The following is a 23,518-nucleotide window of genomic DNA, read 5'->3' on the forward strand; positions in this document are numbered from 1 at the left end:
AATGAAAATTGTTTATCTCCTTTAAAGTTTTTAAACCCCACTTGAAATGTCAAAGCACTAATTATCATGACTAAAATTAATAACACGTAGTTGATGCTTTTAAAATTTATTGCACAGCCTTCTCTATCTCCCAGAGATCAATGGTAGAGAAGACGACTTTGTCATGTAATTTTCATTACGAAACTGCCTTTGTTAGGATGTAAAAGCTGTTTATACAATTTAATATTCTACTTTCTAATCAACCACTTAAGGTTCATGAAGAATAGAAAAGTAGTAAAATTTGAAGATAACCTGGAAAAGGCCTTTGACTAGGTTAAAAAGCTGTAGATGGGAATCAGCTGTAACTAACAATCCTGAACTCATTGCGCCAGCTGGTAATTATTTTTGAGCCTTGTTACACACATCTGACAATCAGAGGGGCTCACGTTGGCCTCTTGTAGCTCTCCTGTGAGAACATGTGGGAAAGAGTTTTATACTGCCAGATAGAGAAACAGAGCTCAGGATACAATAGATCTAGCAAAGTGATTTGCCTTTCTTAAGCAAAGTCTGATGGTGTGTGTGTGTGTGTGCATATATTCAATTAGCAAACTCTATTTATTAAGGAACTATCATTTGCAGGGGGCGCTCCGCAAAAAGAGAGAGAGACAGTGGAACTTCCCTCAGCAAAGCCGAGGGGTTCCGAGGAGAGGTGAGCCTGCTGTCCACCAACCCAGCCCCTCTGCAAGTGAGACACAATCACAGGCAACAGGTGTTCCGTCTGAGCAGTTCCGCTTTATTGCCACAAACTCTTGGTTTATATAGACAAGCAAGGGGGTTTTGCGAGGGACTTTCTATAGTTGCACCAATCACGTTAAAGGTCAAATTGTAATATGCCATAGTTGCACCAGTCACATTAAAGGTCAAATTGTAATATGCCATAGTTGCACCAATCATGTTAAAGGTCAAGTCATCATGCGCTTCATTGTAACAGGAGTCTATGGTGATCAGGCACTGTCCACGTGCAGGGAAATCAAGAGAGCCAATCAAAACCTTTAACATAGACCACGCCCCTATCTCTTCCGCCAGACGCCATCTTAGTTTCTGACTGCAAAAGCTAGCCCTTTTTTTTAAGGTTTCCTACATAGGGCCCCACAGTCATTTACTTTGCAACTGCAGTTGTTGATGCTCAGTTGCTAAGTCTTGTCTGACTCTTTGCAACCCCATGAACTGCATCTTGCCAGGCTTCCTGGTCCCTCACCAACTCCCAGAGCTTGCTCAAACTCATGTCCATTGAGTCAGTGATGCCATCCAACCATCTCATCCTCTGTTGTCCCCTTGTCCTCCTGCCTGCAATCTTTCCCAGCATCAGGGTCTTTTTCAGGAGTCAGCTCTTTGCATCAGGTGGCCAAAATATCGAGCTTCATCTTTACCATCAGTCCTTCCAATAAATATTCAGGATTGATTTCCTTTAGGATTGACTGGTTTGATCTCCTTGCTGTCCAAGGGACTCTCAACAGTCTTCTCCAGCACCACAGTTTGAAAGCATCAGTTCTTTGGCACTCAGCCTTCTTTACGGTCCAACTCACATCCATACATGACTACTGGAAAAACCATAGCTTTGACTAGAAGACTTTTGTTGGCAAAGTGATATCTCTGCTTTTTAATACACTATCTAGGTTTTTCATAACTTTTCTTCCAAGGAACAACTGTCTTTTAACTTCATGGCTGCAATCACCATCTACAGTGATTTTGGAGTCCAAGAAAATGAAATCTGTAACTGTTTCCACTTTTTTCCCATCTATTGTCATGAAGTGATGGGACCAGATGTCATGATCTTAGTTTTCTGAATGTTGAATTTTAAGCCAGCTTTTTAACTTTCCTCTTTCACCTTCCTCAAGAGACTCTTTAGTTTCTCTTCACTTTCTGCCATGAACAGTATGAAAATGCAACTGCAGTTGTTTATATTTAATCTTGAAGATAGATACTACTCCCCTCATGAAGTTTCCCGTGAAATATTCCTATAAGGACAAAACAAATGCAGAGTTCACATTTTACCCCTGTGATAATATGAGTGACCACAATACTGTTTTACAAGCTTGTCATGTGCACATAAAAAATAAAATCACTAACAGACTCTTACTACTGAAATTCCTTACCATTCTACTTCTGTGTTTGAAATACAGTAATATATAGACATTAGAGAGAACATACTTTTATTTTGGCTGAGTTGGGAAATATAGAACTTTATTGTGTAGGAACAATTTAAAAGTATTTAAAGTAATGCTGAACTAGATTTCACATTTTATAAAATCTTATACATTCACCTGCTATAAAATTACAAAGGCAAAAAGGTGCAAAAAAGCAGCAATTTCTTTCTGGCAGTTTCTCTCTCCAGAGCAAACCACTATCACCAGTTTATTTTGTTTAATGCCAGGAACTTTACAAGTTGAGAAGCCTAGGGTTTAGAACACATCAAAAGAGAGAGAGATCAAGGGTCAAGGATATAGATTAGCAATGGGTTAAGAATGAAAGTAGAGATACACTCATTGTATTGAAAAATAAGGAGTGATTTTAATGGAGGAAATACTAAAGCCTATTAGCCATGCAGATAGCAATTCCACACACATGTTTCTAGACCAGACCTGTTTGACTGGCTTGGTCTCAGAACAACTAAGGTAACCAAAAGAGAATGCTGATGTGAACAAAGTCAATAACCATTTGCAGTACAAACGTTCTAAAGATATGGTTCAGGAGATTTAAAATGCTATCATCTAGAATTTAAGCAAATGAGGAAGTTAGAAGGCAGGAAAGTCAAAGAGGAGAAGAGAATTAGAGACGGGAGGAAACGTACAATAATAACCCATATTGAAAAAATTAGACAAGTCATTCAATTAGCTCAAGTTATTTCCCACCTATGAGGACAGGGTCAAAACTGCATCCAAGAAAAGTGTCACTGGCCAGCAATGTTTCTTATATAAGTCCTGTCAAGGTTTTTTAGGCTTCTAAGTAGTTTGGAAAAAGAGGGGCAGAGATAAATCTTATTGTGGTCACCTATTGACCCTCTTAAAATTTCACTATATGGCCCAAGTTTCAGTCAAACATGAGAAGTAATTGTGTCCTTGTGCTTGAATCTGACTTGACTAATGCCTATCAATATTTTCATCACTCATTTTGAGGCATGGTCAATGGTAAATGTCTGAGTCCTGCTCAAATACTATTAATGGCTCAGTACTGGGCAAATACCATTCAGTTAAATACACTGAAAGAAGTTTATTCAGCAAGGAAAGAGAGTATCATAGCACAAGTTTCATAGACTGGTTAAATATAAGCTATTTTCATCCCCTCTAAAGCCTTTTGAAGAATTGAGATGATTCTTCCAGCTTTAGTAAAGTGAGTTTGGTGGTAAATTTGGCGTGCATTTCACCTTGCATTTCTCTATCTTGGGTCCCTGTGTAAATATATTCTACTTTGCATGGGTTTACAGATTAATCAGTGTCTAATGGGGCTTCTCTGGTGGCTCAGCAGGGAAGAATCTGCCTGCAATGTAGGAGATCTAGGTTTGATCCCTGGAGGAGGGTGTGGCAACCCACTCCAGTATTCTTGTCTGGAGAATCCCATGGACAGAGGGGCCTGGTGAGCTGTAGTCCATAGGGTCACACATAGTCAGACACAACTAAAGCGACTAAGCAACTGCAGCAGCAAGTGTCTAATGACTCCACATTTGGAAATTTAGGATTATACAGTTTGTTAATGCTCACTGCATTCTTCTTTCTAATGATTTATTCTTTTCCCTCCCTAATTTACAAATGCTGAAGGAGATATACAAATACATCAGTAGGAAAGTAGTAATGATCACTATAACTCGGATCTTAATCAGTTTCAGATGTATTTCAGAGAAAACCATGCATAGTGTTTACTCATGTTTACATCTGGTTTCTAATACTGTCAGATGTTTTGTCAGTTAAATTCATTATTACAAACATGTCAAGGAGCTGCTCACATTTTTATTTCACTAATTATCACAAAAATAATTTAACTGTATTAGATTTTTTTAAAAGAACAGATCCACTTAATTTGAAATTTCTTTCATAAACATAGTTTGTGTCTGACGATAATATTGGTCATGGAATATAATTTTTGAACACAAGTTTGCATTCTTATTTGGCATAATCCCTTCATATCTCACTGCACAGAAAAAGTTAGTGGCATAACATAAGAAGTGGTGCTTAGATACATGAAAGATGTGTCTTAATCACTTCTTCTCTTCCTCCTACTGAGATTTAGCTCAGCTGTCCCACTCCATCAAAGATTTTGCACTCTCAGAAGTATTTTCTATGATAGTTTATAAGAATTTAGTGATCTAACTTATTTCATAAAGAAAATTATAAAAAACACAGTAGAGAAATTACACTCCATGTTCTCTCTGTATAGTGACATCTACTGGGCTGTAGCTCACAGTGATTTTTAAGCAAGTACCTGCTCATTTTATGGAGATGGAAGCTCATTCCTCCCCAAGTACAAATATGTAGTTAATTGTGATCCAGAGAAATAATTTTCACTTAAACATCAACCTTAGTTCCAGAATTTAACAAGGTTACCTGAAGGTAGTGCTGGAAATATATACCCTTGATGTTTAGATTCGTAAACCTCTGTTGGTATAATTCAAAACAGGCTTCTTCTTCTTCTACACAACTGTGAAATAATTTCTTATTATTATGTTTTGGGAGTATCCTGGAAGGTAGGGTATTGTATATGAGTGACCATGTAAAGGTCGACAAAGTTATTGCATTGGGGACAATATAGGAAACAATACCCATTAAAAGGATAAACTTCTGCGATGAGACTGTTTTATGTCGACCGGTTTTAGAAAACGTTCTACAGGAAAAGGATGAGACTCGTGCCTTTTTAAAAACCCATCCACTTGCCTTAAAAGGATGCTGTGATACTTTTCTGGCAAAAACTGCTTTACACTTTGATAGTTAAGGCCAAGCTTAATCCTGAATGCCTTCCCAGAGCAGCCGGTAACAAACAAAAACCTTGGAACACACCCTGTAAGTTGCTCACTCCACCGCGGAGTGAGAAAGGCGCAGAGTTGTTTAGTTGGCCCCCTAGCCTGCTGCAGCGCATTCCTGTATCTCGAGGGCAGCTTGTCCTGGGGTCGGCCCCGCCCTGGCGGCTCCCTGCCACCCTCTCGCGGGCGCGCTCTGGGTGGGGCCTCGCGGCCGGTGGAGATGCGGCCGAGTGTGCTGGGCGGGTGATGTGAGCTGGCTGGGCGGCGCGCCGGGGCAGCCGGAGCCGCGCGCCGCGTAGCTGTAATCGGACACCCGAGCGCTCGCCCCTTGCGCCGGCCACTTTCCATTCACTCCCGAGTGCTTGATTGAGCGACGCGGAGCAGGGCTCCGGGTGCCGCGCCGCTGCAACGCTGAGGATTCCTTTACAAAGGAACTCAGAAGGCAGGAAAGAAAGAATTTCATCGCTGGGACGCCCTAGAAATTACGGTCTTTTGGGGAAAGCGCTAGAAACGAGGATCCAAACCTGTAGCACTTTGACGACTTTTCCGCGCTGATATCTTTCCACCTCGGTAAGCTGGATTCGTTGTTTTCTGTATTACAAATTTAGCAAAATACAACTTTGGATCTGTGTATAAGACTTTTCACACATCCGTGTTCTCAAATCTGGACATTTTCTTAAGAGCGCATGTAGTTTGTCATAGAAGTGTTTCCCTTGCGGAGAGCCTGGCTGGAATTGTTTTTTTAGGTTATGACACCTGCGGAGAGTTTAAAGTTGAGTATCCCTGCCTTCTAAGGCAAAATTACTGGAGAGAATTTTATAAGAGGCCTTTTATTACATGTTATTAGTGTTCAGTCGTTACAAGTGAACACAGTAAGCATCGTGTCTTAACTGTTTGAGTTAAAGGGGAGAAGTCATAAAACGTGAGGGGCGGGGGCATGTATAAGATACTTGACTTTCCCTCACTTCTCATCTCTGGATGGCTTGAAATCACGTTGCTCTTTATACTCACTCCACTTGACCTGTCATTTCATCTCCAGTGTTATTTTTTGCAATTTGTGGCATATGTTGCTTTCATGGGGACATATCAGATAAGATATTGATAATAGCAGTATGTAAAAATGTGTATTTATTATCCTGCTTAATACAGAGGCAAAGGTTAGGCATATTTATATATTTGGTGGGGGGGTGGAATTTAACTATAAAGTCAACAAAACCAGGGAGCAAATTACTAAGGGAAAATCACCCTATGAAATCGGTTTTCTTTCAAGTTAATTTAGGGATGACAAGGTGAAGAGGTTGTGGAAGCAGGAAGAAAGTGTTTCTTTTGAAAATTACAAAGACAAACATCTCTAGGGTTTTCTCCATCTGTGTGGTAAAAGAAGCATAGAATTTTTTTTTTCTACCTCTTACATGTACCACCTAAGAAATCAATATAAGTTTTGTTTACAGTGGCATGTTCAGTTTAATTGTTCCTTTGATTCTGTATTACTGAAGCTTCTCTATTGCTCCTGTATTGTATTACTTGTCAAATTTTAGTGGCATTTCTTTATTGAATAATAGTGGTAAGATTTTACTTTTAAAAGCCACATACTATTGAAGATCAGTATTGTAACCTGTAAAAATAAATTTCTAGATTAAACTCTGTCATGTCATCTCACTGTATAATTGTGTTAGGCTCAAAATGGTTTTTCTTTTTGATGGTCCTGAGTTTATTTTACATGTGGCTACTGGAGCTCCTATAGATTTGATATTACACATGTGATCTCTGGTGTTCAGACATTAGTTAATAGCATATATCAGTTATATAGATATGGTTTTAAACAGTAATACCTGTCCCTCTGATTTATCCTTTGAAATTTTGACAGCCCACTTTCTAGCTGATTTATTTTAAAAAAGCATTGAGGGATACATGGTTCACTGGATTGCTCACCACTAGGTCATTGGTTTGTATTTGGCACAAATTCATGGTTACCTCATCTACATCATTTAACAGCTGTATGGTCATCTGTATAAACTGGCAGATAACTAATTCCAGTGATATAAGTGATGAGGAATTGAGCCCTGGTAGATTTTTGTGTAGGAATATCATTTCAGAGATGGTTACTCCAAAGAGCTAATGAGTGTGTGGAAGTGAAATTTTATGTGAGGTTTTTCTACTGCTACTGTATTTATGGTAGAAAGAGAAGTTTCCATCTGTTAATCCCTATTGGCACCATTCTCAAATCTTTTCAATGTAATGTGTTTTTTGTTGTTGTTTAAAGAGAAAAACAAGTTTAAATATTGGTTTTTTCCTTTGGGAATTGACAACATTTTCCTGGCCGCTTTGTTTAATATTCACATTATTTTGCTGGATGATGAAATAATTTCACTTTTAACAAAGACTTCCAGACACAAATGAAATCAAATCCAAATTTTCACATGTGAGACAGAAAGTCACAGCACCTCCTACTGTTTGCATGACTCTAAAAGTTCAGATATATCTTTGTGAATAAGGTGCTGTCTAGATTGCAGGTTTTGTGTGTACGGGTGGGTGTGTGCTCCTAAAGTGTGAAGTAAAATATAACAAACTTATTATCTTTATTGTAAAGGTATTTTCCCTTGGATATTAACTTGCAAATCTGAAGAAATGGCATTCCAGGCAGTTTGCCTCTTGGTTGGAGTATTTGTTTGTTCTACCTATGTGAAAGGATCATCTCAGCCCCAAGCAAGAGTTTACTTAACATTTGATGGTAAGAAAGTTGATAAATAATCTGAGAAAAATTTTGAAGTCTTTTTTTTTTCTTAATCCCGATACAAAAATTAGTAAAGAGAGTAAAATAATAATTGAGTATTGATTAGCATTAAAAAATGTCTACTGGATTGCTTTTTGGATGATGTGGCTGTTTTAAATTATTGATTACCAGACAAAACCCTCTATTTCATTTGTTTATGAAAATGTTTGAAATGGATTCTGCCCTTTTTTAAAGTTCCTTCTGTGTTTACATGTACATGCATGAGGAGATGGTGAGGACTCCAAAGCCTAAGATCTTTAAGCTTAGTAGTCATTTACCTTTGATGAGGAATACCCCTTATATGGAACTTCTCATCCATAGAAAGAGCTGTGCACGTTTCGTTATTGAAATTTTTTTCTAATACCTTTGAGCCTTAAATTCAAGACTGGGTCTCTCCATATATTGTTCTAATGGTGTTCTTCTATTTCCATGAGGAGATCCTGAGGTTGGCAAACTCTCCTAATTAATTAAAAAGACCTAAAATAATATGCTTTGGATTGCTGTTGTATGCAAATACTCTCTTCCGAATCTTGGAAAATGAGTGTGATTTCAAATATTCACGAACATGAAAGGCATATTAAGGTCCTCTGAGGGAATGGTTTGCCAAATGTGTGCGTGAGCTTTAATGTATATAATATAAAAGACTTGGAGATGGATGATTTTGGTCATCATGTAACCCAGAATAATTGGACAGATGGAATAAGAGATGGATCAGGAAGATCATCTTGCCAGTCAGAGTCACTTATATTTTTATTGCTCCTTTCAGCTTTATCTCTGCATAAACGTTAGTGTCACTGGGCATATTTTCATTCATTTGAGAAACAGTATACTCTCAGGTCTTATATAGCTGTGAGCCTTTGAAATTCTGTTATTTTGAATTTCAAACAGCAGTATGACTGACAATTATGAGTCAAATGTCCATCTTTTTTCTTAGTTTCTTAAATCATCAGTACTTTCCCCAGGGTCATCACAAGCACTGAAGGAGCCTTATTTGGAACTTAGAGTGTGTGAGCTTCTGATTGTTTCCTTAGCTTCTGAATTAGCCATTCCCCTCAAGAACCCATGGCTATCAAGTTGGGAAGAAAAAAGACCTTTTGAAATGTCTTTTTTTTTTTTTTAATTACTAACACAACTTGCTGGCTGCTTTCACCTCTTCTCCCAGGATGAAAACTGTGAATTGTTGTTGTTGTTTACTCACTAAGTTGTTTCTGACTTTTTTGCAACCCCATGGACTATAGCCCATAGGCTCCTCTGTCTGTGACATTTCCCAGGCAAGAATGCTGAAGTGGGTTGCCATTTCCTTCCTCAGGGGATCTTCTAGACCCAGGGATTGAACCTACATCTCCTGCATTGCAGGTGGATTCTTTACCACTGAGCCACCAGGGAAGCCCTAGAGCTATGAATTATCTAATCAAGTAAAAAATAAAGGCATTAAGGAGCAGTGCAATTCCCTCCCTGTTTTCTGTATTTCTCTCAGTGTATAGGAAGATGACATGGCAACCCACTCCAGTATTCTTGCCTACAGAATTCCGTGGACAGAGGAGACTGGTGGGCTGCTGTCCACGGGGTCGCACAGAGTCAGACACGACTGAAGCAACTTAGCATGCATGCATAGGAAAATGAAGAGATCACACAGATTAGGTATCTAAACCTGCTTTCTGTTACACTGAAACTAATTTAAAAATTTTAAACTGAAACTTAAGCTTGAATATTTAACTGTTAAAAACAAGTTTGTCACTAGAGATAGTTCATCAAGGCTGTTTTTGAAAAGACAGTTACATTTTATCTTTTAAAGAGGAAATTAAGTAATACAGTCTTTTGAAACCAGACTTTAGTATCTTATAGGATAATGACTACTGTTTACAACATGACTGGAAATTATGATGAACTTTTAAAAATACTGTGTATCTAAAATTTTAAGTGCTCTGAAATTAAAAAAAAACTTATAGAATAATACTTAATTTATAACATATGCCAAATACAGCATGATTAGATAACTATCTGAAAATCTTATAATTCCTATTTTATTCTTCCCAAGAGTCTTACTTGGAAATAACTAGATAGAATTCACTTAATTTGGATACTGTTTTAAAAATATATATCACCAAGGATAATGAAATCCCACAATTTATAAATTAATAACAAAAAAACCCTCCAAAAATTAACTATGTAATAAGAAAAGTATCTTGAGAAAAACCAGTTGTTTAAAATGTATAAATTTTAATCATTAGGTCATAGTAATTTTCTTAACTGATTTGACTGTACCTGCTTGAAGTCTTGTTCCAAATTTCTTATTACTTAAAGTGTCTCAGTGATCTTATTCTGATTTGTCTGAGTATCACACTGAATAGGTTACTAAAGATATAGAATTTTTCTTTCGTTTATTAATAGTTTAAAATTTCTGAGTGACCCATTAGAAGAATCCTTTCAGTGTTGTCTTAGTGTCCAGTTAAGAATCACAGTCAATTTAAAGGTGTGTGAAATAAGAGATCTCTTCTCCCATTCACATTCTGTCCCTTCTTGTGGTGGTAGAGTGATGGAGTGATAGCATTTGGGAAACAGTGACTTACAGATTTGCCTTCCCTATTGATCTAGCACAAGGTCACCCAGATGGTTATCACTCCTAGGGGAGAATATACTTCAGGCGTTATTAAATAATTATGTATGCTGGATAAATTTGAATGTTAAAAGAACTGTTATTCCGATTAGATACTGTGTTTCATAAAATTTTATGCCAAATAGCTTTTCAAATGAATAAAAAGTTCATGCAAATTATTTTTGTTTGAATTGAATTTTTCTTGAAAAAAAAACAGTAGTTTATGGATTCATATTTCATAATATTATTGTCATATTCTTTGCAGATCTTTAGGACCAATAAGGTTAGTAAGGAAAAGCAAGGCTATGTACATAAATAGACAGAACATGTTTTGATTGCTAATATTAAATTGTTAATGTTCAATCAGTCAGTTAGTCATGTCTGACTCTTTGCAACCCCATGGACTACAGCTCACAAGGTTCCCTGTCCTTCACTGTCTCCCAGAGCTTGCTCAAACTCATGTCCATTGAGTCAATGATGCCATCCAATGATCTTGTCCTCTGTTGTCCCCTTCTCTTCCTGCCTTCTATCTTTCCCAGCATCAAGGTCTTTTCCAGTGAGTCAGCTCTTCACATCAGGTGGCCAAAGTAGTAGAGTTTCGTCTCTAGCATCAGTCCTTCCAATGAATATTCAGGGTTGATTTCCTTTAGGATGGACTGCTTTGATCTCCTTGCAGTCCAAGGGACTCTCAAGAGCCTTCTCCAGCATCACAGTTCGAAAGCATCAGTTCTTTGGCATTCAGCTTTCTTTATGGTCCAGCTCTTACATCTGTACATGACTACTGGAAAAACAGTAGCTTTGACTCTACGGACCTTTGTTTACAATGTAGCGTCTCTGCTTTTTAATGTGCTGTCTAGGTTTGTCATAGTTTTTCTTCCAAGGAGCAAGCATATTGAAAGATGTTCCCTCTATTCCTACACTTAATATTTCTTATAAATGAATGTTGAATTTTGTCAAATACTTTTTGTGCATCTATTTGAGACAATCAGTTTTTCTGGGTTTTCTCCTTCATTATGATACTGTGGTATATCATGATGATTGTTTTGCGGGTATTGAACCATTCTTACATCCCTAGAATAACTCCCAGTTGATTATGGTGTATGCTTCTGTTAATGTATTGTTGAATTCTGTCTGCTGATATTTTGTTGATGATGTTTGTACCTATGTTCATCTGGGATATTGGCCTATAATTTGTGTGTGTGTTTGGTGTCCTTTATGATAGATTTTCATGGCAGCCCACTCCAGTATTCTTGCCTGGAGAATCCCTTGGACAGAGGAGCCTGGTGGGCTACAGTCCATGGGGTTGCAAAGAGTCAGACATGACTGAAGGGACTTGGTATAGCATAGCATAGCATGATAGATTTTGGTGTGTTGTATTTCCATTTTCATGTGTCCCAAGATATTTTCTTAATTTTTCTTTTGATTTCTTCATTGACCAGTTGGTTGTTTAGTTGTTGTTGTTTAACTGCTAAGTTGTGTTCAAGTTGTTCAGTAACATGTTTAATCTCCACCTATTTGCAGAGTTTTGTTTTCGTTTCTCAGATTTTTCTTGTAATTGATTTCTAGTCTTATACCATTGTGATCAGAAAGAGACTTGATTTGATTTCAGTCTTCTTAAATGCATATGACCTAAAATGTGATCTATCCTGAAAAAATATTCCATGTGCCCTTGAGAAGAATGTTTATTATGATGCTTTTAGATAGAATGTTCTATATGCATCTGTTAAGTTTTTCTGGTTTAATGTTTTGTTCAAGACTGATTTCTGTTGATTTTATGTTGGGATGATCTATTCATTGATTTAAAGGAGATATTAAAATTATCTCCTTTTATATTGCTCATTTTCTCCCTTTAGGACTGTTAATATTTGCTTTATATATTTAGGTACTCCTATTTTAGATGAATAAATACGATAAATATTATATCTTTTTTGTTGGTTTGACAACTTTATCATATAATAACCATCTTTGTTTTATTTTTTACATTCTTGGTTTAAAGTCTATTTTGTCTGATATAAATATATCTACTCCAACTTTCTTTTGGTTTCTGTTTGCAAAGAACATCTTTTTTTTTTCATCCCTTAACATTTAGTGTATGTATGTCTTTCATCTGAAGTCAACCTCTTGTAAGAAACATGTAGTTGGGTCTTGTTTTTAATCCATTCAGCCATTCTGTGTGTTTAGAATTTATTCCATTTACATTTAAAGTAATATTAAACAAGTCTGTATGATTTTTCTATTAATAATTGTTTTCTTGCTATTTTCTCTTCCTTCTCTTATTCTCCTCCCTTGTCCATTTGTTGTTGTTGTTTGTTTCTTTTTTTATTGCTTGATAGTTCTTTTTTCCAATTTTTATTGGAATATAGCTGATTTACAGGGCTTCCCAGGTGACTCAGTGTTGAAAAATCCATCTGTCAATGCAGGAGACACAGAATATGCAGGTTTGATACCTGGGTCAGAAATATTCCCTGGAGGAGGGAATGGCACCCCACTCCAGTATTCTTGCCTGGAGAATCACATGGACAGAGGAGCCAGGCAGGCTACAGTCCATGGGGAAACGAAGAGTTGAAATGACTGAGCCATTCAGCGCACACCTCGCAGGTGACTTACAGTATTGCGTTAGTTTCTATTGTAGAGTGCATTAAATCAGGGATGTGTATACATATATCTACTCCTTTCTTTCCCTTAGATTCTTTTACCATATAGGCTTTTACAGGGTATCTTCCTTTGTGTTTTGATGGCTTTCTTTACTGTTATGCTCAGATTTTTTTCTTATCTTTTATGTACCAGATTTTTTTCTTATCTTTTATTTTCATATGTTTTCTTGTTACCTGTTGGTTCCCTTTCTTTTCAGCTTAATGAAGTTCCTTTAACTTTTCTTATAAGGCCAGTTTATTGGTTGTGAACTCCTTTGTTTTTTTCCTGACTGGAAAACTTTTATCTTTTCTTTGGTTCAGGATGATAACCTTGTGGGGTAGAGTATTTGTGGTTGGAAGTTTTTTTTTTTTCTTCTCCTTTTAGCATCTTGAATATACCATGCTACTCTCTTTTGTCCTTGAAAGTTTTTGCTGAAAATTCTGCTGATAAGTCTTATAGCGATTCCATTATATGTAACAATGTAACAAGTTGCTTTTTTTTCCCCCCTTTCTTGCTGTTTTTAAGATTCTTTTGTGATCTTTAAATTTGACCTTATAATTACAGTGTGCCATTGTGTGGATCTCTTGAGTTCTTCTTATTTGAAACTTTCAGGGATTCTTGGATCTGGATGTCCGTTTCCAAAATTAGGGAAGTTTTCAACCATTATTTCTTTGAATAAATTTCCTGCCTTTTCTCTCCTTTTACTTCTGGGACCCTGGTTAAGCAAATGATACTCCTTTTCATGTTGTCATACAGGTACTGTGAAGTGAAGTGAATTCGCTCAGTCATGTCTGACTCTTTGCGACCCCGTGGACTGTAGCCTACCAGGCTCCTTCATCCATGGGATTTTCCAGGCAAGAGTACTGGAGTGGGTAGCCATTTCCTTCAAAGCTATCATAACTTTTTAAAATTCTTTTTTTGTTTTGTTTTGTTTCCCTGTTTGGGTGAATTCTACTGCCCTGTCACCAGATTACTGATTCTTTCTTCTGTTTGATCTTGTCTGCTGTTGAACCCTTCTACTGTATTTTTCAGTGCAGTTTGTATATTCTTTAATTCTGAGACTTCTGTTTTGTACTTTCTTATCTTTTCTGTATTGTTCAGGTTCTCACTGTCTTCATCAGCCTTCTAAATTCAATGAGCATCTTTATGACTTGTGCTTTGAACTGTTTATCAGATAAATTTCTCGTCTCCATTTAATTCAGATTTTTTTCTGAGGTTTTATGTTGTTCTTTGTTTGGAGCATATTCTTGTTTCCTCATTTTGCTTGACTCTTTGTTTCTGTGTATTATATGAAATAGCTACCTCCCTCAGTATTGAAGGAATGGTCTTATGTAGGAGATGAACCTTAATTGTTCAACCTTGAACTAACATTTACTTGTCTCTCAAACTTTTGTGATTGTCTAAAAGTGTGAAAGTGTTTAGCTCAGCTGTGTCTGACTCTGTGACCCAATGGACTGTAACCTCTGTCCATGAAATTCTCCAGGCCAGAATACTGGAGTGGGTTGCCATTCCCTTCTCCAGAGGATCTTCCCAAACCAGGGATCAAACCCCGCTCTCCCACATTGCAGGCAGATTCTGCAAGCCTTTTGATTGTCTAAGGAAGCCTTGTGATTGTCTAAGCAGTCTGATTCATTCTTGATGGGTCACAGATGAGGATGTAACAATGACTGTGAGAGTTTCATAGCAAGGGATCTCAGGAAAAACCTAGTTTCAGGCTGATTGGAAGACTTTCCTCACGTAGCAGCTTTTGAAATATGCAAATATATACAGCTCTGTGGGACCACAATTTTAAGCCCTGCTGTCCTCTAGACCAGGTGATATGAAGGTGTCCCCTAGATGACAGTTGTGAAACTCAGGGCTCCAAACAAGTGTATAAACTATTTTCTGGTAGGTACTAGTGAGCTGAAGTGAGGCCAGAGGAGAGTACAACCATGGCATTCTCTGGCCTGCATTCCCTGAGAGCACTTCCATAGCCTCTAGTGTGTGGCAAACGTTAAGTCTCCCCCTAAGACTGAAGCTCAAGAAAATAGGTCTCTCTCTCTCTCTCTTTTCCACAGAAAGTCGGGTTGTGTTTCATTATGCTGTGTCTGTTCAATGTCCTGGGTGTGGTAGCCTCCCAAGAACTGACTCTGATTGTTTCAGTCCAAAAAGCTCGCCAGGCCACCAAGCCATATAATCAGGGTGCATCTTCTGTGTGGACTGGGCATGCCTGCTGGCTTTAGTGATCCAGCAGGAGAGCTCAGGGTCGTGATGAGTCTGCAGACTTTAACAGTAGTGATGAAGCAGAAGAGTGCAGTAATGCAACTTTAGAAAAGCAGCAGGAGAGCACAGGGCAAGTCACGAATGCCAGAGATATTGCAGAGCAACAGGAGAGTGCTGTGACTGTTTGTGCCTACTGGCACTAGCCAGGTACTGGGGAGAACACAAAAAATGTCACTCGCCAACACCTCAGTCCCCAGAGAGAGTCTCAGCAGTCCACTACTCCTCCCCCACACTGCCCCCTCGCCCCACCCCCAACCCCAGCAGATGCTTTAAGACTGGCAAATGAATTACCTTCACGTATAGACTAGGAACTTTTTAGGCTGCTACTTTTCTGCTGAGTCCCAAGGTGAGTTGTCTATAAGTCTTTAAATAGCAGAATCTAGGCTCTCACAGCCTTTTGGAGCCTGAACATAAGCCCCTGGAAAAAAATCCCTTGGTTTCAAAGGCAAACGTATGGGAACTCATGTCTCCTGTGCAAGTCCCAAGGATTGGGGTACTTGATATAGGGCACAAACCACTCCTCAAGGAGACGTTCCATATTTGTGAGCTGGTTGTGGGTTGCTGTCCCAGAGATGGATTTTTTGGCAAGAAAACATCTCTGCCTGTCCTGCCCCTTGTATCCTTTGAGCTGTTTACCTAGTTTCCAGCTTTTTTTTTTTTTTTTTTAAGAGGGAATAATTCTTTTTGTTGTAGAAGATTTGGTTGTGTTCATGTGAGATGGTGAGTTCAGGATCTTCCTATGTTTCTTGGCTTGAACTGAGCAAATTCAATTCAAGTCAGTTGCTCAGTCATGTTGGATTCTTTGTGACTCCATGGACTGCAGCATGCCAGGCTTTCCTGTCCATCACCAACCCTTGGAGCTTGCTCAAACTCATGTCCATTGAGTTGGTGATCCCATCCAATCATCTCATCCTCTGTTGTCCCCTTCTCCTCCTTCCTCAATCTTTGCTAGCATCAGGGACTTTAATGAATCAGTTCTTCGAATCAGGTGGCCAAAGTCTTGGAGCTTCAGCTTCAGCATCAGTCCTTCCAATGAATATTCAGGACTGATTTCATTAGGATTCAATGGTTTGATCTCCTTAAAGTCCAAAGGACTCTCAAGAGTCTTCTTCAACACCATAGTTCAAAAGCATCAGTTCTTTGGAGCTCAGCTTTCTTTATGGTCCAACCTTCACATCCAAATATGAGCAGGTAAAAACATAGCTTTGACTAGATGGGCCTTTGTCAGTAAAGTAGTGTCTCTGCTTTTTAATATGCCATCTAGGTTTGTCACAGATTTTCTTGCAAGGAGAATGCATCTTTTAATTTCATCAGTTACCATCTGCAGTGATTTTATAGTCATGTTTTTAATTTCTGTTATTAAGTACTGACTTACTTAGGAGTGTTACACTTCTTGATAAATTTAGCTCTTTTCCATTATGAAATATCTCTGATTATTCCTGGTAGTAATTTTTCTTCTGAAACATATTTTGTCTGAATGTAGCAATTTCATTTTTATGGTAGAATGAAAAATATTAACAAAAATTTAATTATAATTTAGTGGGGGAAATATTAGTTATGATTTCAGTGCCCTTGAGGAGATTGTTAATAAAATATTATGAGATACATTTAAACAATATTTTATGTACATAAATGTGTGAATATTAGATTGGCAGTGTGGTATAATGAGAACAGTGTTTACATGGAAATAAATACTTCAGGGGTTTCAATCCTTACTTCTTCAGTAATTAACTCTGAAACTTTGTCAGGACCTCGGTTTCCTCAATCAGGTACAAAAAAATTTGGACTAAATTGTTTCTAAGACCCCTTGCTAGCTGTTGGTAAAATTATATGATATTTGAGCTTAGTTTTATTTTATAAATATGACCTCCTTTGAGTAAATCTTTCACAATAATACCCTTAGTATTTTTAAGAACATTTGTGTGAAGAACCTAGGCAAGTGGAAGAAAAGAAACCTAAACAATTTTTTAAAAATTCATGGGTTTTATTACTGGTTTTACATCATAGTTGTTTGCTCCTTTCTGGGTATGCTGTATTGGGGTGGTTACTTAATTTTCTTAATCCAGAATTTTATAGTCTGTAACATATGATACTACTTCATAAAATCAGTTTGAAAATTAAATGAGTTAAGTTTGTGAAGTGTTTAATGTTGTATGTAGTGTTCATTCTATTATACATGAAGGCTTGCCTGAGTTATTGTTTGTAAGTATGATCTTCATTTGGCCTCCTCTGGTGGCTCAAACGTTAAAGAATCTGCTCCACTGCAGGAGACCTGAGTTTGATTCCTGGGTCAGGAAGATCCCCTGGAGAAGGAAATGGCAACCCACTCTAGGATTCTTGCCTGGAGAATTCCATGGAGGGAGGAGCCCACCAGGCTACAGTCCACAGGGTCACAAGAGTCAGATAGGACTTAGTGACGAAAAAACCAGCAGAAAATACCTGACCATCGTCTGCATAGCAGGGGATGGATCTAAATTCATTTGTGTAAAAAGTAACAAAAATTCCTCTCTCGTGCTGTTCCTATTCTAGTGCTATGGTGAAGAAATGAGTATCTATTGCATTTTACCTGGTATCTATCAATTAAAAAATTAAAATTCACTGTACAAAAGCTTTATTGTCAACAGGTATCAAAACTTATGTTAATTCATCATTTATTGAGCAATAACAAATAGCAGTCTCAATGCTAAGTGCAGTGAAATGAATTACAGTACAAATGAAGATCATGTTGTGTTAGTTAGTTGTATCTGACTCTTTGCAACCCCATGGAGTGTAGCCTGCGAAGCTCCTCTGTTCATGGGATTCTCCAGGCAAGAATATTGCATTGTAGGCAGATTCTTTACCGACTGAGCTATGAGGGAAGCCTCTATTTACTTCCAAACTCTTCACGTTATACGCTAAAGATTCAGTGTGGTCCGGGAATTCACCTTTCTATGTTAACCCTTTTCAGTTAATTCTCAAACTTCTAATTATTCTGTGTCCTTCCCCATCAACATCTAACCTGTAAATTTTAGACATTTTCTACAAGAGAACCTTCTGTGCATTTTGATTAGAAGCCTGGTTTCCAGTGTGAAATGAAAAATACTGCATATAGGCCCTTGTAGGTAACCTGCCAATAGTATTGTCTTAATCCTCAGTGTCCTTGGCATTTGTGTATGCTAGCATGTTCGGCATATCTAGATATGTCTAGAATTTGGAAGTATTGACCCAAATGAATAATTTTTTTAAGAGTCTATTTTTCTAAAGTTGAATTTTTCATGATGAGCTTAAACTTAATAAGAATATAATCTACTTTTTGACTGTCATGGCACATAGTATGTGGCTTGAAATTGTAGACAACAATTTGTCATTCTTGGCGCACTTAAGAGTATTATAAAACCTCAGAAAGGAGAGCATGTGGGATGATTCCTGATCCATTTCTGCACTATAATATAAAATTTATGTGTATAAAAATATCCATAAAAAGATGCTAATGAAATCAATCACAAATATAAATATACCCATGTAAATAACAAATATGAGCATACACTCAGAACAATGGGTTGTTAAATTGTTTTTTTCATACTTTTGATGTACTTGAAATTGATTCAGGAATATTTGCATTGTATATGAAAATTTAATATACCTTGTCTGATATTTTAATTGAGAATTATTGGATTTGTTAATTTTATATGAACCAATGAAGATATATATTATTAACTTTCTGAAAGAGTACAGTATCTTGGATTTTGTGTGTGTGTGTGTGTGTGTTATAAGTTTGGATTGTTGTTGTTGTTTAGTCACTAAGTAGTATCTGACTCTTTTGTGACCCCATGGACTATAGCCCACCAGGCTCCCTGTCCATGGCATTTCCCAGGCAAGAATACTGGACTGGGTTGTCATTTCCTTCTCCAGGGGATCTTCCCGACCCAGGGATTGAACCCACATCTTGTATATTGCACTCGGATTTTTTACCACTGAGCCACCAGGAAAACCCCTAAGATCAGGTATCAGCTGCAATCCAGAAGTTAACTTATCGTACATCACACAATAGCTTCACCTCAGTTACCAAAGAAGCAATAATTCAATCGTGGGTTTTTTTTTTTTAGTACAGTCTTCTAAGTTATCAGACTTGATTTTTTAAGTAATCCTAAAAAATACTGGATTATCGTTTTTATTATATGTTTTTAAATCTAGAAAGATAATATTCTGAAATAAAGAAGTAGGATAAAACTAAGGTGTGCTCAATTAACACACAAGTTTCAAAAAGTCTAAATATCATTTTACTAAACAGGCAGCTGCCTGGCTCTACTTCAGGTTTTCTTTTGGCTAAAAACTCTTATGAGTTATCATGGTACCTATGGAAATATTTTTAAATGCTTTATAAAACTCTGAATGCTCACAAGTAAATTCACTGATAGTAAAACGCATGGCAGAAAAGTCCATTATTTGTGATTGCTAGTAATTTTTTGCTTATGTTCACCAAAATAGTTATGACTTCCCACTGCTGAAGTGTTCTACTCCCACTTAAGCCTGTGACTAATTTCCTAAAGCTCAAAAGAAAAATGACAATTAAAAGATTAAAACTCAATAAAGATTTTTACTATTTGGATGCATAGCTATTATTGGCCAGTTTTCCAGTCCAAAGTTGAGTTTTACAGTTACATTTACATATGTATGAGAGCAGTTTAAAAACATAAAAATGTCAGTGTGAGTTGTATTGGGAAACAAGTGTATTAACTGCAGAGACTAGGGTTGCGTAAGAGTATAAGCTCTTTTGGGATTTCCCTGGTGGCTTAGACGGTAAAGTGTCTGTCTACAATGCGGGAGACCTGGGTTTGATCCCTGGGTCAGGAAGATCCCCTGGAGAAGGAAGTGGCAATCCACTCCAGTACCATTGCTTGGAAAATCCCCATGGACAGAGGAGCCTGGTAGGCTGTAGTCCATGGGGTCGCAAAGAGTCGGACACGACTGAGCAACTTCACACCCAACTTCACACACATAAACTCTTTCAGTTATTTACCTTGTGATTCTTTCTGCCTTCTTTCAGTGCTATATTTTAATTAATAAGTTGTTAAAATCTCCAGGTCATTGATAATATATAAATGAAAGATGATGGAATTTTACAAAACCTCTTTTCTCTTTTAATATCTGTCTTATTTGACAAGAAGCTTAGTTAATTAGACAATAGATGAAAGGACCCCTGTGAACTCATAGGCTAAATCTAAATGCTGATGAATTGTTACTGGACAATAAACTCAAAATAATAAATCACCTCTTTATGAACTCTGGTAGCATTAACATTGCAAGGCACATTTGTTGAAAACTGTTTGTCTAGTGGCTGCCCAAGATATAAAAATAAACTCAATTGTTCTTGGTTTCTCCATTAATCTTAGAGAATGCTCACTCTGATTGTATGGAATCTTCTGAAATATTTAGTTCTTGGGAAAACTTAGGCTTCTACAGTTTCCTTTAATTTCCCTTCCAGTGGTCTCAGTTAAACATCAATTGAACATATTAAATAACACCTGCATGTTTTAATAAACTTAACTCAACAAGGGGTGCTGTGTGAATAAGAAGCTCTTAGCATTCTTCTCCTCTGAGAGAATCACTGAACTCAGAAAGAGGTTGATGAATACAAGTGTGAGTTGGACATTACCTAAAGCAAGAAGATTTTTAAGTAGCGTAACAGTAAGTTTGTTATATAAAGAGCAAGTTAAAATAGTTGTAAAATACTATGGAGATAGAAAATGAGAAGAAATTGTCAGAAATTTTAAGTGTATATTTTGCTGTAAGGAATATATTGACATGAAACTCTAGTAGTCAAATAAGACAGAATCTGTTTCATAGCCTTGAATTGTGAGGTTTTAATTATTGCAAAGAATGTCCCTTGGGAAATATTAGAAATTATTACAGAATTGTATTGATTAATTAATTGTATTAATTAGTACAGAAATGCATTACAGTGATATGCTGTGACTCTCTTTCTAAATGATTTTTAGAAAAAAGTTGGAAACCTGTATTTTGCTGTCAATTCTTGTACTAGGTAAGCTTTCTCAGAATCTAATAAGCTTAATTATGTTGCCAAAGGATGATGCTGTGATGTTAAGCTGTTCCTAGAGGTACAAGGTTTCTGCAGTTGGAAACAAAGAGGGTTGCTTCAGTGAAATGAAATCAGAAGAGTGAGCTTATGTTATCTGGTTAGTCAACCATGAATAGCAATTCCATGGAAAAATGATGTTATATTCCATGATTATCCATAGATACATGTGAATATTAGTGGTTGAACTGTCAAACTGCTCAAGTGATGCTAGATAATTTTAATACATTTGCATGTTGATCAGGACTTCCCTGGTGTCTCAGATAGTAAAGAATCTGCCTTCAGTGATGGAGACCCAGGTTTGATCCCTTGGTCCAGAAGGGAATGGATTCTTTCCTGGAGAATTCCATGGACTGAGGAACATGGCGGGTTACATTCCATGAGGTCACAAAGAGTTGGACATGACTAAGTGGCTAACATTTTCACTTTTTTTGTTGTATATTGATCAAATATGTGAATATGTTCTTCACAAGAGTGAATAATGGTGTATGTTACATAGACTTTCTCTGCAGTTTTGATTTAGATAATTATACCTAGAACTAAATATATGCATTTTTCCATCCTTCATTGGAAGGATGTGTGCTACCATTTTGCCTTCTGTGTTTCTAAAATATTTTGATAATTTATTCATCCCTTCATGGGAAATAGATGGGGAAACAGTGGAAACAATGTCAGACTTTATTTTGGGGGGCTCCAAAATCACTGCAGATGGTGATTGCAGCCATGAAATTAAAACACGCTTACTCCTTGGAAGGAAAGTTATGACCAAACTACATAGCATATTGAAAAGCAGAGACATTACTTTGCCAACAAAGGTCCATCTAGTCAAGGCTATGGTTTTTCCAGTGGTCATGTATGGATGTGAGAGTTGGACTGTGAAGAAAGCTGAGCGCCAAAGAATTGATGCTTTTGAACCGTGGTGTTGGAGAAGACTCTTGAGAGTCCCTTGGACTGCAAGGAGATCCAACCAGTCCATCCTAACGGAGATCAGTCCTGGGTGTTCATTGGAGGGACTGATGCTAAAGCTGAAACTCCAATACTTTGGCCACCTGGCACGAAGAGATGACTCATTGGAAAAGACTCTGATGCTGGGAGGGATTGGGGACAGAAGTAGAAGGGGACAACAGAAGATGAGATGGCTGGATGGCATCACTGACTCGAAGGACATGAGTCTGAGTGAACTCCAGGAGTTGGTGATGGACAGGGAGGCCTGGCGTGCTGCAGTTCATGGGGTTGCAAAGAGTCGGACATGACTGAGCAATGGAACTGAGCTGAACTGATGCATTATAATAGTAATCACTACCATTAATATTGCCTTTGTGTCAGGCACTATTTATACACTTCATGTTGTTTAATTCTGTAACTACACTGTGAATAGGGACTATTTTTATCCTCATAAAATAAGTACAGAGTAACTTGCCTAAGGTCACAGGAATGGAAAGGAACATGATAAAGCACAAGCAATCAGAGTGTGGAGCCATTTCTGGAAATACTGTTAGAATTAGTTTTAAGCTCCACAAAAAATCACAATGGAAAGAAAAAAACATTTTCTGCGGAAGTCATATATAACTCCCTCTATCACTGACATTAAAGGTGTCAGTATATTTTTGGTTTCCTCTTGAAACAGCAAACCTTCATGAACATAATGGATATAAAACTCATTATCTACACCATTCCTAATCCCCTCTTCAATTTCAGATTCATCAAGGTGACAATGAGGGAATTAGCCCTCTGGAACAAGTTTATTTTGTTGCTATAGCTGAGGTCTCCTTTTGTGGCTCTGAAAGTTAAGACTGAACTCAGAAATGATAGAAAACTAGTTATTCACTCTCCTCACCTCACTATGCAGGTTTATCAGGATGTGTCTACATAAGTTCAATATAGCCTATATTTTCTTTTAAAGAAAAAAAGATCATGTGTTCTTGTTTGTGAATACAATTACAGTGTCAAGTGACTATAGCAGTGAGAGACATTCAATGTTTTCATTTCCCAAATATCTTTTATATAATGAGGTAAAAAAAAATCCAGTCATCTTGATTTAGTTCCATTACTGTCCAAAATAAAAGTATTGAGAAAGTGAGCTGCAACCTTTGGGCAAATTCCAATACTCTTTTTTGCCTTCTACATTTTCATTCGTGTGTTACTTAGAACCTCTGTTGTTAATGAAAACAAAGTTAAAAGCAAGGA

At 37.3% G+C, this 23,518-nt stretch overlaps 1 protein-coding gene across 1 annotated transcript in view; it reads left to right on the plus strand.

Moving 5' to 3' along the window:
* Positions 1-5,217: 5,217 nt before the first annotated feature.
* SEMA3C (semaphorin 3C) overlaps positions 5,218-23,518 on the plus strand; it is a 212,177-nt gene continuing 193,876 nt past the window's right edge. The window contains exons 1-2 of the mRNA XM_040260730.1: positions 5,218-5,560; positions 7,581-7,721. Of these exons, the coding sequence (XP_040116664.1) occupies positions 7,619-7,721 (103 nt within the window). The 5' untranslated portion in view covers positions 5,218-5,560; positions 7,581-7,618. The remainder of the gene's footprint in view (positions 5,561-7,580; positions 7,722-23,518) is intronic.

Source organism: Oryx dammah, unplaced genomic scaffold (genome assembly GCF_014754425.2).
Source record: "Oryx dammah isolate SB20612 unplaced genomic scaffold, SCBI_Odam_1.1 HiC_scaffold_18, whole genome shotgun sequence".
NCBI classification, from domain to species: domain Eukaryota; kingdom Metazoa; phylum Chordata; class Mammalia; order Artiodactyla; family Bovidae; genus Oryx; species Oryx dammah.